The sequence below is a fragment of the Mobula hypostoma genome, chromosome 4 (genome assembly GCF_963921235.1).
Source record: "Mobula hypostoma chromosome 4, sMobHyp1.1, whole genome shotgun sequence".
NCBI classification, from domain to species: Eukaryota; Metazoa; Chordata; class Chondrichthyes; order Myliobatiformes; family Myliobatidae; genus Mobula; species Mobula hypostoma.
In genome coordinates this window covers 11239791-11255809 of record NC_086100.1, presented here as the reverse complement: position 1 = coordinate 11255809, position 16019 = coordinate 11239791, and the positions used below count along the sequence as shown (strand labels likewise).

General features: G+C 42.4%; 1 protein-coding gene across 1 annotated transcript in view; it reads right to left on the bottom strand.

The window, feature by feature from the left end:
* Nucleotides 1-16019, bottom strand: part of prkci (protein kinase C, iota) — a 129433-nt gene that overhangs the window by 73114 nt on the left and 40300 nt on the right. The window contains exon 3 of the mRNA XM_063045310.1: nt 3053-3142. Coding sequence (XP_062901380.1) covers nt 3053-3142 — 90 coding nt within the window. The remainder of the gene's footprint in view (nt 1-3052; nt 3143-16019) is intronic.

The window sequence follows — 16019 nt, the reverse complement described above, 5'->3', positions numbered from 1 at the left end:
TTATAGTTCTACAACATTTAATCAGTGTCAAAAAAAGCCAAATTAAATTCACTGTGAGTCAATGTTGTAAAACAATAAAACATGAAAGTTTCCAAGTGGGCGAATCCTTTTTAGAGGCTCAATTGCTCACAAAACTGAATTGAATTGACTTTATTTCTTACATCCTTCACCTACACAAGGAAAAATCTTTATGTTACGTCTCCATCTAAATGTGCAATGTGCAATCATAGTAATTTATAATAAATAGAAAAGTCAATGTAAGATAGAAATGCACTCAAATCAGCGCGAGCTAATTAGAGGAAGAAGCTGTCCCAGATCCTGTTGGTCCTTGCTTTTATGCTGCGGTACTGCTTTACAGATGGTAGCAGCTGGAATAGACTGTGGTTGGGGTGATTCGGGTCCTCAATGATCCTTTGGGCCCTTTTTTCACACCTGTCTTTGTAAATGTCCTGAATCATGGGACATTACCACCACTGGGGAACGCAGTAATACGGAGAACACTAAGCTTCTACTAGGCAGTGTCCAAATAATTACAAGGAATTAATTTATTGCAACCAATTTTGCCTCTCATGTTTACTTAACACTAATGTTGAAAGAAACATAGAAAACCTACAGCACAATACAGGCCCTTCGGCCCACAAAGTTGTGCCGAACAAGTCCCTACCTTAGAAATTACTAAGGTTACCCATAGCCCTCTATTTTTCTAAGCTCGACGCACCTATCTAAAAGTCTCTTAAAAGATCATATCGTATCTGCCTCCACCACTGTTGCTGGCAGCCCATTCCATGCACTCACCCTGCGTAAAAAACATACCCCTGACATCTCCTCTGTACCTACTCCCAAGCACCTTAAACCTGTGCCCTCTTGTGGCAGGCATTTCAGACCTGGGGAAAAGCCTCTAACTATCCACACGATCAATGCCTCTCATCATCTTATACACCTCTATCAGGTCACCTCTCATCCTCCATCGCTCCAAGGAGAAAAGGCCGAGTTCACTCAACCTGTTTTCATAAGGCATGCTCCCCAATCCAGGCAACATCCTTGTAAACCTCCTCTGCACCCTTTCTATGGTTTCCACATCCTTCCTGTAGTGAAGTGACCAGAACTGAGCACAGTACTCCAAGTGGGGTCTGACCAGCGTCCTATATAGGTGCAACATTACCTCTCAGCTCCCAAGTCCAATTCCACGATTGATAAAGGCCAATACACCATATGCCTTCTTAACCACAAAGTCAACCTGCGCAGTTGCTTTGAGCATCCTCTGGACTTGGACCCCAAGATCCCTCTGATCCTCCACACTGCCGAGAGTCTTACCATTAATACTATATTCTGCCATCATATTTGACCTACCAAAATGAACCACTTCACACTTAACAGGGTTGAACACCATCTGCCACTTCTCAGCCCAGTTTTCCATCCTATCAATGTCCCGCTGCAACCTCTGACAGCCCTCCATACTATTCACAACACTCCCAACCTTTGTGTCATCAGCAAACTTACTAACCCATCCCTCCACTTCCTCATCCAGGTCATTTATAAAAATCACAAAGAGTAAGAACAGATCCCTCAGGCATACCACTGGTCACCGACCTCCATGCAGAATATGACCCATCTACAACCACTGCAATGTCCCCTTGGATCCCATGCCTCCTTACTTTCTCAATAAGCCTTGCATGGGGTACCTTATCAAATGTCTTGCTGGAATCCATATACACTACATCCACTGCTCTTCCTTCATCAATGTGTTTACTCACATCCTCAAAAAATTCAATCAGGCTCGTAAGGCACGACCTGCCCTTGACAAAGCCATGCTGACTATTCCTAATCATATTATACTTCTCCAAATGTTCATAAATCCTGCCTCTCAGGATCTTCTCCATCAACTTACCGACACTGAAGCAACACTCACTGGTCTATAATTTCCTGGAAGAACTTTTATATTTCATCGGAATAATTACACTTCCTATTGCACAATGTGCTTGTGACTATAATACTTTGGTCTTAGTGGATTAGTGAAATAATCAAGATTATCCTGTACAGAGAGTCATGTGCTTTTTTTTTACTAAATAGTGCTACCCCCTGACAGGTGGGAAGACAGAAGTCCTCAAAAAAGAAACCTCGAAACTCTGGCAGTAAAACTTCTGTAAATGAAATTGGATCAGACAATAAGCTATAAAATAGAGGAATAAGAAACTCATCAAATAATAACAGAATACCTTTTTAAAAAAGTTACAACATAAATTACATTGTCATTACATCTTTCCTTGTTCAATCTACTCAAAAGGGAAGCAGACTAATAAAATTCAATTAATTTATTACATTTTCTTCAATGCCTTACGTAAATGCTTCAATCTCTAAAAATTCAAAACTTCCTGAACGAGAATAAATTTAGCATTTTTATCTAATTAGCCCAGTTGCATTTGCCCACATTGCTTGTTCCAACAGGATCACAGTATGAATCAAACACAAACTATGGAATTCACTCCCTCAGTTGTAAAAATAATTTAACAATTGAAAGAAACAGGCTAGGTAATCAATGGAATGCATTATTCTTGGCCATGCCCTATCCTTTCCTGAATGAGATTTGATAGTGGTATACAAAATTATGAGGGGTATAGATAGGGTAAATCCAGGCAGGGCTCCCCCCCCCCATCGCCCCCACTGAGGTTGGGCGGGACTACAATTAAAGGTCATCAGTTAAGGATGAAAGGTAAAAGGATTAAGGGGAACATGAGGTGAAGCTTCTTTGCTAAGAGGGTCCTGAATGTGGAAGATGCCAGTGCAAGTTGTGTATGCAAGTTTGGATAGGTACATAGATGGGCTGAAGGGCCTGTTTCTGCGCTGTACCTTTCTACAACTAAATCAGAAATACAACTGCAGTTCTAGTTTCTCCCTTGAATAAATTTGAAGGCTCTTGCAAGCTTGAACTTTCAAATAGGAACAAAATGTCAGGTCTTACAATAATAACAAGATCAAATACAGGGATGGATAATAAGAGAGCACTTACAGGATAATACTGGAAGTTTAAAATTCTAAAAGCATCTCAGCTCACCGTGAATGATCAGTTCCGAGTCCTTATTCAGCTCATAGAGGCGAAAAGCTTCTTCCAGCTCCAGCTGAGATGAGACAGTACAAGGATCACCTGTTCAAATGTAAGCAACAAGGTAATTACGCATTTGAAATATCATAAACACCATTACACTGAATATGCAACATAATGATAAAGAACCATGAATTGCTCCTTAAAGTACAAAATCACACAGGGCGTCACAGTTAGCGTAGGGTTAGCTACAACAGCTCGGGGTGCTTCAGTCCAGAACTCAATTCCGCCACTGTCTGGAGGGGTTTATACGTTCTCTATGTGACTGCGTGGGTTCCCTCTGGGCGCTCCAGTATCCTCCCACAGTCCAAAGACATCCAGTTAGTAGGTTAACTGGTCATTGTAAATTACCCTGTGATTAGGCTACGGTTAAATAATGGGTTTGCTGTGCGGTATGGCTTGTTGGTCCGAAAAGGTCTGTTCAGTGTTGTATTCTAAATAAATAAAAAGTAAATGAAAATGTAGTGGACAGTGCAAAGTAAACAACTTAGAAAATGGGGATCCAAATTAAATCATTTTATAGACTCACAATACAAACAGCAAAAAATTTCCAAACCACTTTACTAACTCTCAAAAGATGGCATTAATATTGTTCTCCCTTGGAAAATCATTGCAAATTTAAAAAAAAATAAGGTAAGTTTACAACAGCTGGATGCTTCCAAGACAAGGCAACATTGGATATCATGGGGACTATTTTCCCTGCAGAGGAGGTGGCTGAAGAAAGACCTTATGAGGTGCATGAAAATCATGAGGGCTATAGGCAAAGCATTTTCCCTGGGGTAGGAAAGTGTAAAGCATCCATTTAAGGTAGAGGGGAAAGACTTAAAGCGGACCTGAAGGGCAGGTTTTTCTACACAAAGGGTGGTAAACAGGCATAATAAACTGCTAGAGAAAGTGGTAGAGGTGGGTACAATTGCAATGTTTGAAATATATTTGGACAGGTACATGAATAGGGGAAGTTAATTGGTGAAAGAGATAAAGGATTGGAGAAGGGGGAATCTGATAGGAGAGGACAGAAGACCATGGAAGCAAGAGAAGGGGGGAATCAACTTCCCAGCTCTTCACTTCACCACTTCCCCCTCTCCCAGTTTCAACTATTACCTGCCAACTTGTACTTCTTCCTTCCCTCCCCCACCTTCTTATTTTGACTTTGTCCACTCCTTTCCAATCTTGAAGAAACGTCTCAGCACAAAAGGTCGACTGTTTACACTGCTCCATAAATGCTGCCTGGGCTGCTGAGTTCTTCCAGTATTTTGTACATATTCCCATAGCATGATGCTACCTCCACCATAGTTTATAGTAGGGATGGTGTTACTTGACTGAGGAACATTTTTAGATTTATACTACATGTACCACTTAGCGTTGAAGCCAAAAAGTTCCACTTCAGTCTCATCTGACCACAAGACCTTCTTCCACATCTTCACAGTATCTTCTAAATGATGCTTTGCAAAGTCTTTACAGACAAATAAATGATTTTCTTTTAAAGTCACAGCTTTTTCCTGGTCACTCTTCCATAAATACCAATTTTGTGCAGCTTTAGAGATTGTGGAGTCGTGAGCTTCATCTCCAGTTGCAGCGACTGACTGCTACAGTTCACTCAAAGTGACCGTTGGTGTCAGGGTAATCTCTCTTAAAGCGCCATTCTTCTTTGACAACTAAGTTTAGAGGGGTGGCTGAACTAGGCAGTGTGGCTGTAGTTTCACATTTTTTCCACTCTTTCATGATGTACTGTGCTCAGAGATAGTGTTGTACCCTTCCGCAAGTTTGTGTTTGTCCATTATCGCTTCCCTGATCCACTTTGAATACTCTTTTGTCTTAATTTTCGTTTGGTGGTCTATTGAAAATCAACCATACTGTTGGACCTTACAGAAAGAGTGTATTTATTCAAATCAATTCAGTGAAAACAGGTTATCCACTAATTTTCTACATTCACAAATTGTGAGTTGGTAAGGTAATATACAGTACTGTAAATTAAGAACCTGGTGGCATGGTGCAAAGACAATAACCTATCCCTCAAAGTCAGCAAGACGAAAGAATTGGTTGTTGACTTCAGAAGGAGTAGCAGACCGCACGACCCAATTTACATCGGTGGTGCACATGTGGAACAAGTCAAAAGCTTTAAGTTCCTCAGGGTCAATATCACAAATGACCTGACTTGGTCCAACCAAGCAAAGTTCACTGCCAAGGCGGCCCACCAGCACCTTTACTTCCTGAGAAAACTAAAGAAATTTGGCCTGTCCCCTGAAACCCTCACTAATTTTTATAGAGGCACCGTAGAGAGCATTCTTCTTGGGTGCATCACAACCTGGTATGGAAAAGTTGTCCCGTCCAAGACCGAAAGAAGCTGCAGAAGATCGTGAACACGGCGCAGCACGTCACACAAATCAATCTTCCGTCCGTGGACTCACCGTACGCTGTTGGAGCAGCGCTGCCAGGATAATCAAGGACACGACCCACCCAGCCAACACTCTTTTCGTCCCTCTTCCCTCCGGGAGAAGGCTTAGGAGCTTGAAGACTCGTATGGCCAGATTTGGGAACAGCTTCTTTCCAAATGTGATAAGACTGCTGAACGGATCCTGACCCAGAACTGGGCCGTACCCTCCAAATATCCGGACCTGCCTCTCAGTTTTTTTGCACGACCTTATTTCCCATTTTCCTATTTTCTATTTATGATTTATAATTTAAATTTTTAATATTTACTAATTTTATCTATGTTTAATATTTAATATTTGTAATCCAGGGAGTGTGAAGCTGAGAATCAAATATCGCTGTGATTATTGTACGTTCTAGCACCCAATTGTTTGGCGACAATAAAGTATAAAGTATATGAGGAAAGTTAGCATTATAATTACAGGAGGAATGAATATATTTTCAGCCTCAAAATTCTGGTTTTTTTTTAGTAAATTGTTGACTTTTTTTGGAATTTTTCTTTTGATTTGACAAGATGCACAATGTTTTGTTCATAAGACCATAAAACATAGGAGCAGAATTAGACCATTTGGCGTCAGTAAGGACCTGGGCCCATTGCAATTTACCTATCACCACTACAGTCAACAGTAGGAGTAATCTCAATGGCTACTCAGATAGCTTTAGACCACCTAGACATCACAAACACCTATGTCACCTATGTGTTCGTCGACTACAGCTCAGCATTTAATACCATCATTCCCACAATCCTGATTAAGAAGTTGCAGAATCTGGGCCTCTGTACCTCCCTCTGAAATTGGAAGTTCCTAACTTCCTAACTGGAAGACCAAAATCTGTGTGGATTGGTGGTAACATATCCTCCTCGCTGATAATCAACACTGGCACACCTCAGGGGTGTGCGCTTAGCCCACTGCTCTACGCTCTATATACACATGACTATATGGCTAGGCATAGCTCAAATACCATCTATAAATTTGCTGACGATACAACAATTGTTGGTAGAATCTCAGGTGGTGACGACAGGGCGCACAGGAGTGAGATATGCCAATTAGTAGAGTGGTGCTGCAGCAACAACCTGGCACTCAACGCCAGTAAGACAAAAGAGCTGATTGTGGACTTCAGGAAGGGTAAGACAAAGGAACACACCAATTCTCATAGTGGGATCAGAAGTGGAGAGAGTGAGCAGTTTCAAGGTCCTGGGTGTCAAGATCTCTGAGGATCTAACCTGGTCCCAACACACCGATGTAGTTATAAAGAAGGTAAGACAGCTGCTATACTTCATTAGGAGTTTGAAGAGATTTGGTATGTCAACAAATACACTCAAAAACTTCTATAGATGTACTGTGGAGAGCATTCTGACAGGCTGCATCACTGTCTGGTAAGGAGGCACAGGATCAAAAGAAGCTGCAGAAGGTTGCAAACCTGGTCAGCTCCAGTGGTAAAAGTGAGAAAAAGGCATGCCCGAGGTGCTGGAGATCCTTAATAATGGACGCTACCTTTCTGAGACACCACTCTCTGAATGTGTCCTGGGTATTTTCCAACTATAGGAAATATTGTCTCCACATCCACTCTATGTAGGCCTTTCAATATTTTACGTTTCAATGAGATTCCCCCCCCTCTCATTTTTTTTAAACTCCAGGCCAAAATTCATCAAGCACTCCTCATACATTAATCTATCATTCCTGGCTCAGTAAGCTGTTTTATAATATATGATTTACTGAGGTTTTAAAATTTGTGACATTTAAACAATGGTGTACAAAGCTCCAATGAAATGAAGTCATCTCTTCAATGCATAAACAAGAGAAAATCTGCAGATGCTGGATATCCAAGCAACATACACAAAATGCTGGAGGAACTCAGCAGGCCAGGCAGCATCTAGGTCAACATTTCGGGCCAAAACCCTTCAGAAGGACTGAAGTAAAAAGTTGAGGAGTAGATTCAAAAGGTCGGGGGGAGGGGAGAGAGAAAAACACAAGGTGAGAGGTGAAACCTGGAAGGGGAAGGATAAAGCAAAGAGCTGAGAAGTTGATTGGTGAATGAGATAGAAGACCATGGAAGAAAGAAAAGAGGGGAGGAGCACCAGAGGGAGGCAATGTGCAGGCAAAGAGATAAGGTGAGAGAGGGAAAAGGGGATGGGAAAGGTGAACGGGGGGGGGGAGGAGGGGGTGGCATTACCAGAAGTTTGAGAAATCGATGTTCATGTCATAAGGTTGGAAGCTACCCTAACGGAATATAAGATGTTGTTCCTCCAACCTAAGTGTGGCCTCATCATGACAGTGGAGGAGGTCATGGATGGACATATCGGAATGAGAAGTGGAATTAAAATGGGTGAACACTGGGAGACCCTGCTTTTTCTGGTGGATGGAGTGTCAGGCGAAGCCATCAATACTGCCCTCAACCGCATAAACACCATCAACGTTGTCCTCAAGCACATCTCTTCCATTTCGCACATGTCTGCTCTTACCCCATCCTCCCACCACACTTCCAGGGATAAGATTCCTCTTCTCCTCACCTACCACCCCCTGCGTCCTGCACCTAGTTCTCCGAAACTTCGATCACCTCCAATGGATCCCACTACCAAGCATATCTTTCTCTCTCCCCCACTTCCTGCTTTCCGCAGGGATCGCTCCCCATACAACTTCGTTGTCCGTTCGTCCCTCTCCACTGATCTCCCTCCTGGCACTTATCCTTGCAAGCAGAGTAAGTGCTACAGTTGCTCCCACACCACCTCCCTCACTACCATGGAATGCACCCTCGTGTTCTGAAGGAAGTAGCTGTGGAGATTGCGGAGGCATTAGCGATAATCTTTCAAAAGTCGATAGATTCTGGCATGGTTCTGGAGGACTGGAAGATTGCAAATGTCACTCCACTATTTAAGAAGGGGGCAAGGAAGCAAAAGGGAAATTATAGACCTGTTAGCTTGACATCGGTGGTTGGGAAGTTGTTGGAGTCGATTGTCAAGGATGAGGTTACGGAGTACCTGGAGGCATATGACAAGATAGGCAGAACTCAGCATGGTTTCCTTAAAGGAAAATCCTGCCTGACAAACCTATTACAATTTTTTGAGGAAATTACAAGTAGGCTAGACAAGGGAAATGCAGTAGATGTTGTATATTTGGATTTCCAGAAGGCCTTTGACAAGGTGCCACACATGAGGCTACTTAACAAGATAAGAGCCCATGGAATTATGGGAAAGTTACATACGTGGATAGGCATTGGCTGATTGGCAGGAAGCAGAGAGTGGGAATAAACGGATCCTATTCTGGTTGGCTGCCGGTTACCAGTAGTGTTCCACAGGGGTCCGTGTTGGGGCCGCTTCTTTTCACGTTGTACATCAACGATTTGGATTATGAAATAGATGGCTTTGTAGCTAAGCTTGCTGATGATACGAAGATAGGTGGAGGGGCCGGTAGTGCTGAGGAAACAGAGAGTCTGCAGTGAGACTTGAATAGATTGGGAGAATGGGCAAAGAAATGGCAAATGAAATACAATGTTAGAAAGTGTATGGTTATGCACTTTGGCAGAAGAAATAAACGGGCAGACTATTATTTAAATGGGGAGAGAATTCAAAGTTCTGAGATGCAACGGGACTTGGGAGTCCTCGTGCAGGATACCCTTAAGGTTAACCTCCAGGTTGAGTCGGTGGTGAAGGCGGCGAATGCAATGTTGGCACTCATTTCTAGAGGAATGGATTATAGGAGCAGGGATGTGATGTTGAGGCTCTATAAGGCGTTGGTAAGACCTCACTTCGAGTACAGTGGGCAGTTTTGGTCTCCTTATTTAAGAAAGGATGTGCTGATGTTGGAGAGGGTACAGAGAAGATTCACTAGAATGATTCCGGGAATGAGAGAGTTAACTGTGTTTGGTGCTCCTGGTGTGGTCTCCTGTATATCAGCAAGACCAGACGTAGATTGGGAGACCGCTTTGCCAAGCACCTACGCTCTGTCCACCAGAAAAAGCAAATTCTCCGGGTGCTCACCATTTTAATTCCACTTCCCAGTCCCATTCCGATGATAATGCCTTCACTCTCCCCTTCTCCATTTCCCATCCCCTTTTCCCTCTCTCACCTCCCATCACCTCCCTCTGGTGCTTCTCCCCCTTTTCTTTCTTCCATGGCCTTCTGTCTATTTCACCAATCAACTTCCCAGCTCTTTGCTTCGCCCTTCCAGGACCAGGTTTCACCTATCACCTTGTGTTTTTCTCTCTCCCTTTCCCCCACCTTTTAACTCTGCTCCTCAGCTTTTTTCTCCAGTCCCCCTGAAGGGTCTCAGCCTAAAACATCAACTGTACTCTTTTTCTGGATGCTGCCTGGCCTGCTGAGTTCCTCCAGCATTTTGTGTGTGTCCCTCAATGCATAGCTCACCAAATCTTAAATGGGTTCAGTTCAATAACATTACTCAACGAAATCTTGAAAACAGGAACAAACAAGCGGCTTGTTACATTTTCATGACATCCCAAAATGCTTCACAAGCAATTATTTTTATTTTTGTTAATGAAGTAAACGACCATATTTTTGGTGCTATAGCTAAAGGAAGAATAGTGGACATCAGAAAACAAAACAGAGCACAGTGAGGGATAAGTACCAAACATTTGCCTTTATAATTAGTAAATGGTTCAAAGTAAATTTATTATCAAAGTACATATATGTCACCTTATACAACCCTGAGATTCATTTTCTTGTGGACATACTTAATAAATCCAATAACCATAACAGAATCAATGAAAGGTGCACTGAAGTACAAGTTAAGATGACAAAAGAGTGCACAAAAATGTGTTACAGTTATGGAGTGTAGTGTAGATAAGCAATAAAGTGCAAGATCATAATAAGATAGAGGTCAAGAATCCATTTCATCACACTAAGGGGCAGTTCAATAGTCTTACAGCAGCAGGAAAGAATCTACTTGTACAGGTGTCCCCCGCTTTTCGAACCTTCGCTTTACGAAACCTCACTGTTATGAAAGACCTACATTAGTACCCTGTTTTCGCTTTCAGAAGGTGTTTTCACTGTTACGAAGAAAGGTAGTGCGCGATAAAAAATCAGTGTGCGATAAAAGGCAGCGCGCGCTCCGAGCAGCCGCTCTGCCCCGGATTCGGAACAGCATTGCTTTAACACGTTGCATTGAGCAGCCGTTAGCAAGATGAGTTCTAAGGTGTCGGAAAAGCCTGAAAGAGTAAGGGTGTTACACTTAGCGTAAAACTAGACATAATTAAGCGTTTCGATCGTGGTGAACGAAGCAAGGACAAAGTGAGTCTGGCTTGTGGAAGTTGACAAAGATGATGTTGAAGAGGTTTTGGCATCCCATGACCAAGAACTGATAGATGAAGAGCTGATGCAATTGGAAGAGGAAAGGATAACAATCAAAACCGAATGCAACCGAATGCAGAAAGCGAAACAACTGTGAGATTTTCGCCGCAATGATAAAGTACGACTTTAATTTCGAAAGGGTACGTAGGTTTAGGGGATATTTGCAGGATGGTTTGAGTGCTTACAAACAACTGTATGATAGAAAAATGCGCGAGGCTCAGCAGTCAAGCAAGCCTTCCACATCAGCCACAACAGACAACGAACCTCGACCTTCGACATCGAGGCGGGCAGTCATAGGAGAAGATGAGCTGCCTGCCCTGATCGACGATGAGGTGACACCCCCATGTCCCACCACCCCAACCCCCGGACAGATACTGTACCGATTCGTGAAGAACGCAGCGGTAGCCGGGAGGCACACAGCACATCTTTAAGAAAAAAGCCGAAATAAACATACTAATTAATTAGATGCCGCCTAGCACGTAATTGTCAGCCCAGATCAGAGGCGATGCAACCTGAGCGGGGGAGTTGTTAAGAGTGGAAAAGCCATTGCACTGGAGCAGTGCGACTCTCTCGACCTCAGAAATCCAGGTCCAGTGGTACAAGTAGGCATCATAACTGCGTCTTCCATGGTTGCAGTGGATGATTATGACTTCTTCTGTGCCTCATCATGTCCTTCGCTCTCCACGGAGCGTAACAGAACCACCTTCCTGACCACTGGACTTCATCTGCCCAGTCTGCTGGAGCTGACTAGGCATGTCTCTATCTCACTGGCGTATGAGGCCCACCAGCTACCCTCACCTGGTTTAGCCCGCCAGTTCAAGCAGCATACAAGGTGTGGCTCCAAGAGGCTATTTGTAAGTGGCAGCAGCCACACCCCAGTAATATGTAGTACAAACAAGAAATCAGCTAGAATTGATTAACTAACCAAAACACAGACAATAAGTAAGTCAGGTTTACCTAATTTACTAATTTTCCATTCTCCCAACCACTAGGAGGTACAGGAATCTGAAGACACAATCCACGATTCAGCAATAGATTTTTCCCCTCTGCTGGATCACATTTCTGAACAGACCATGAACACTACCTCACTTTTTGCACTATTATTTTGCTTACATTTCTTATTGTAATTTATAGTTTTTTAATGTATTGCACTGTACTGCTGCCGCAAAAAAAAACAAATTTCAGGACAACTCTGCTCCCTAGTAAACCACAGTGGGTGCCTTCAACTTCAGCAGGTGGTGCTGTTTACCCATAGGGCTTTACCACTTGCTGAAAGAAAATCACCTTTGTGCACACGGGCCGATCTTGCAGAAATATTCAATTTTGTTCCATGTCCACCTATTGATCTAATCAATATTTTGGTTTTGTGTTGTTATTGGCAAAACTAGAATGGTTCACAATGTTGTCAATAATAGAATTTGTATCAGATCGCAAAGCTGGTGAATACTATAACTTCATGATTTATGATTCCAGGATTGAATGGCTTGTCATATGAAGAGCATTTGAAGACTCTGGGCCTGTATTCACTGGAATTCAGAAGAATGAGGGATGACCTAATTGAAAAGTGTCTGATGTTGAAAGGTCTCGGTAGAATGGATGGTGGGAGAGTCTAGGACTAGAGGATACAGTTCAGAATAGAAGGGTATCTTTTTAGAACAGAGATGAGGAGAAATGTCTTTAGCCAAAGAATGGTGAATCTGTGCAATTCACTACCACAGGTGACTGTGGAGGCCAAGTCATTGGATATATTTAAGGCAGAGGTTGATAGATTCTTAATTGGTCAGACCATGAAGGAATACGGGAAGAGGGCAAGAGATTGGGGCTGAGAAAGGATAATGGGTCAGACATGATAAAATGGTGGAGCACATGCGAGAGATCAAATAGCTTAATTCTGCTCCTGTATCTAATGGTCATTATGACTTTTTTCTCAGTTAATTCCACCCATCTATGAAATTCAAAAGAATTTAATATATTAGTTTAAAGCAACTGCAGTCCAGTTTTCTCCTTGGAGTGATGGAGGATGAGAGGTGACCTGATAGAGGTGTACAAGATAATGAGAGGCATTGATCATGTGGATAGCCAGAGGCTTTTTCCCAGGGCTGAAATGGCTAACACAAGGGGGCATAGTTTTAAGGTGCATGGAAGTAGGTACAGGGCGATGTTAGAGGTAAGTTTTTCCACACAGAGGGTAGTGGGTGCATGGAGTGCATTGCCAGCAAAGATGGTAGAGACGGATACAGCAGGGTCTTTTAAGAGACTCTTAGATAGGTACCTGGAGCTTAGAAAAATAGAGGGCTATGCAGTAGGGAAATTCTAGGCCACTTCTAGAGTAGATTACATGGTTGGTACAACATTGTGGGCTGAGGGGCCTGTCGTATGCTGTAGATTTTCTATTTCTATTTGTAGGTAGGGCGAAGGCATTACTAATTAGGCCGTCATGTACTGTTAATCTCTAATTACTTTCCCCAAGCAGTAAGGCTGATCTCACTAACTCACCACTCCACACTGCTAACCACCACTACTTTATCATTTCCTGTCAGTCACCTTATGTACAGACACAACTGTGCTCGGCATCATCTTAAGAACATACTGTGGCAGCCCACACACACAGGACTTGAACCGCCATCAGGAGCCGCGGGCAGACACAAGGTAGCGTGTTTGAAACTACCCGCTCGGGGCGGACCTTCCGGGGACAGTCTGACATCACGTCCGCCCCGCGGGCCGCAGGGGCCCATGGCAGGGGAGATTTAAGCGCACGATTTTGAATCAGTAAAGGCATTCTGAGTTCAGCTCTCTCTGCCTCCGTGTGTTTCCTTAGTAGCGCATTTGCACGCGACTACAATACAATCAATGTATATAAACTATCTTATATATTTTTGTGGTTTTTTATTATTGTGTCCTTTATCTTACTGTGTTTACTTTTTGTGCTGCATTTGGATCTAGAATAACAATTATTTAACTATCCTCCACATTTGTGGACTGGAAATGACATTAAATAATTTTTAATCATTCCATGATTTTAACCCTTCATGGTGATAAGTTAACAAGCCCACAGAAAAACTACATCACCCATCACACCCCCACATCAGACTTCAGAGGAATCACCTCCCCCACATCCCTTTCATGTTCTCAAACTTAATTCTACCTCCATTAGTTTTACTTTAACTTTTTTTGTATTTCTTCAGATTGCACTAAAACTCTGCATCATACTGTTTTGTGCTCACTGTATTTATTGTTATATTTATTATTACTACATACACTGTTTACTCTGTGAGCTTCTCATGAGCAAGGAATTCCATTACATCCTGTTGTATATGATAATAAACTAAATCAGAATCTGGGGAAACTACAAAGGGAGCTCTAGTGTTATCTCAGCAGTTTTCAACAGAAATTTTGAACATACATAACACAGGACACTGCAGTTAACTAATGAGAACATACAACAGCGCAGCATGGGTTCAGGCCCTTTGGCCCACAACTGGTAATCAAATGGCTAACTCAAAACTAACCTCTTCTGCCTACACAATGTCCATATCCCTCCATTTTCCTCATATTTATGCGTCTATCTAAACGTCTCTTAAAAGTCAGTAATGTATCTGCCTCTACTACCACCTCAGGCTGTGCATTCCAGGCGCTCACCACTCTGTAAAACCTTGCCCCCCATATCTCTTTTGAAACTTACCCCTCTCATCTTAAGTGCATACCCTCTGGTATTAGACATTTGAGCCCTGGGAAAAATATAGTGTTTGTCCACTCTATCTATACCTCTCATAACTTTATAAACCTCTATCAGATCTCCCCTCAGCCTCTGCCGCTTCCAATTTCTTGTTATAGCACGTGCCCTCTAATGCAGGCAGCATCCTGGTAAACCTCTCCTGTATGCTCTCCAAAGGCTCAACATCCTTCCTACAACAGTGAGATCAAAACTGTATACAATACTCCAGATGCAGCCTAACTAGAGTTTTATAAAGCTACGACATAACTTGCTGACCTTTGAACTCAAAGCCTCGACTAATCAAGACAAGTATGCAATAAGCCTTTATAATCACCCTATCAACATTTTCAGGGAGCGATGAACTTGGACCCCAAGATCCTTCTGTTCATCAACAGTGGTAAAGGTCTTACCCTTAACAGCAAACTGTTTTTTTACTTTTGACTACCAAGATTCAAAGAAAATGCAAGGAATATTTACCAGGCAATATCCATGGAGCAAGAAATTAAGTTCACAATTCTTACTCCACGTGCTGTCTTGTTTGTACTTCCAGCATGGGCAATATTTTAAATATTCTTTCAATTCACCTTAACTTTACCTATAAATCTTTTTAGCTATCATTTCTAAATTTCAACATAAAATGTCAACTGTGCCACCTAAACTCCTGCTGCATCCCACACAAGTATTTTAAAATCCACTAAGTGAAAATGATAATAGCATCCCTAAGAAGGGCATTTCTCACAATTTCAACAGCGTTCTAAAAATGTGTTCAATAGTGCTTTAGAGAGAGATTTTTCTCTCTTTCGCACAAGAGAAAGACTGAGTTTAAAATTCAGTGGCAACCAGTTCTCGTAGTAACCAGGAATAGAGTCGCTCTTGTCCTCGCCTACCACCCAAGAAGTCTCTGCATCATTCTCTGTAACTTCTACCATCTTCAACAATACCTTACCACAACAGATTTTTACCTTCCACACCCCCACGCCACTCTCCACAGGGCTCACTTCCTCTATGATTCTCATTCCATTCGTCCCTCCCTCCTGGCATTCATACCTGCAAGCAGAAGTGCCACAACTGCCCTCACCTCCATTCAGAGCCCCAAACAGTCCTCCTAGGTGAGCCAAAACTTCATCTGTGAATCTGCTGGGGCCATCTACTGTATCCGATGCTCCCAGTGCAGCCTCTTCTAGATTGGTGAGACCTGCTTTGTCTAGCATGTACACTCCATCCACAAAAAGCAAGACCTTCCTGTGGCCAACCATTTTAATTTCCCATTCCAATCGTTTCTCACAGTAACCAATCTATCCAAAATTCTGAACGCTGAAAATCATTAAAAATTTTTTTTGAAATTTCCATTCATGCAAATTGTATCCATAATTTCAAGACAATGGAATCTCCTTATTACATTCTAAGTTTTCAAAGCAATTAATGATGCATAACAATTTCCTGTTCAGTGCTATCTTGTATTAAATTTCATT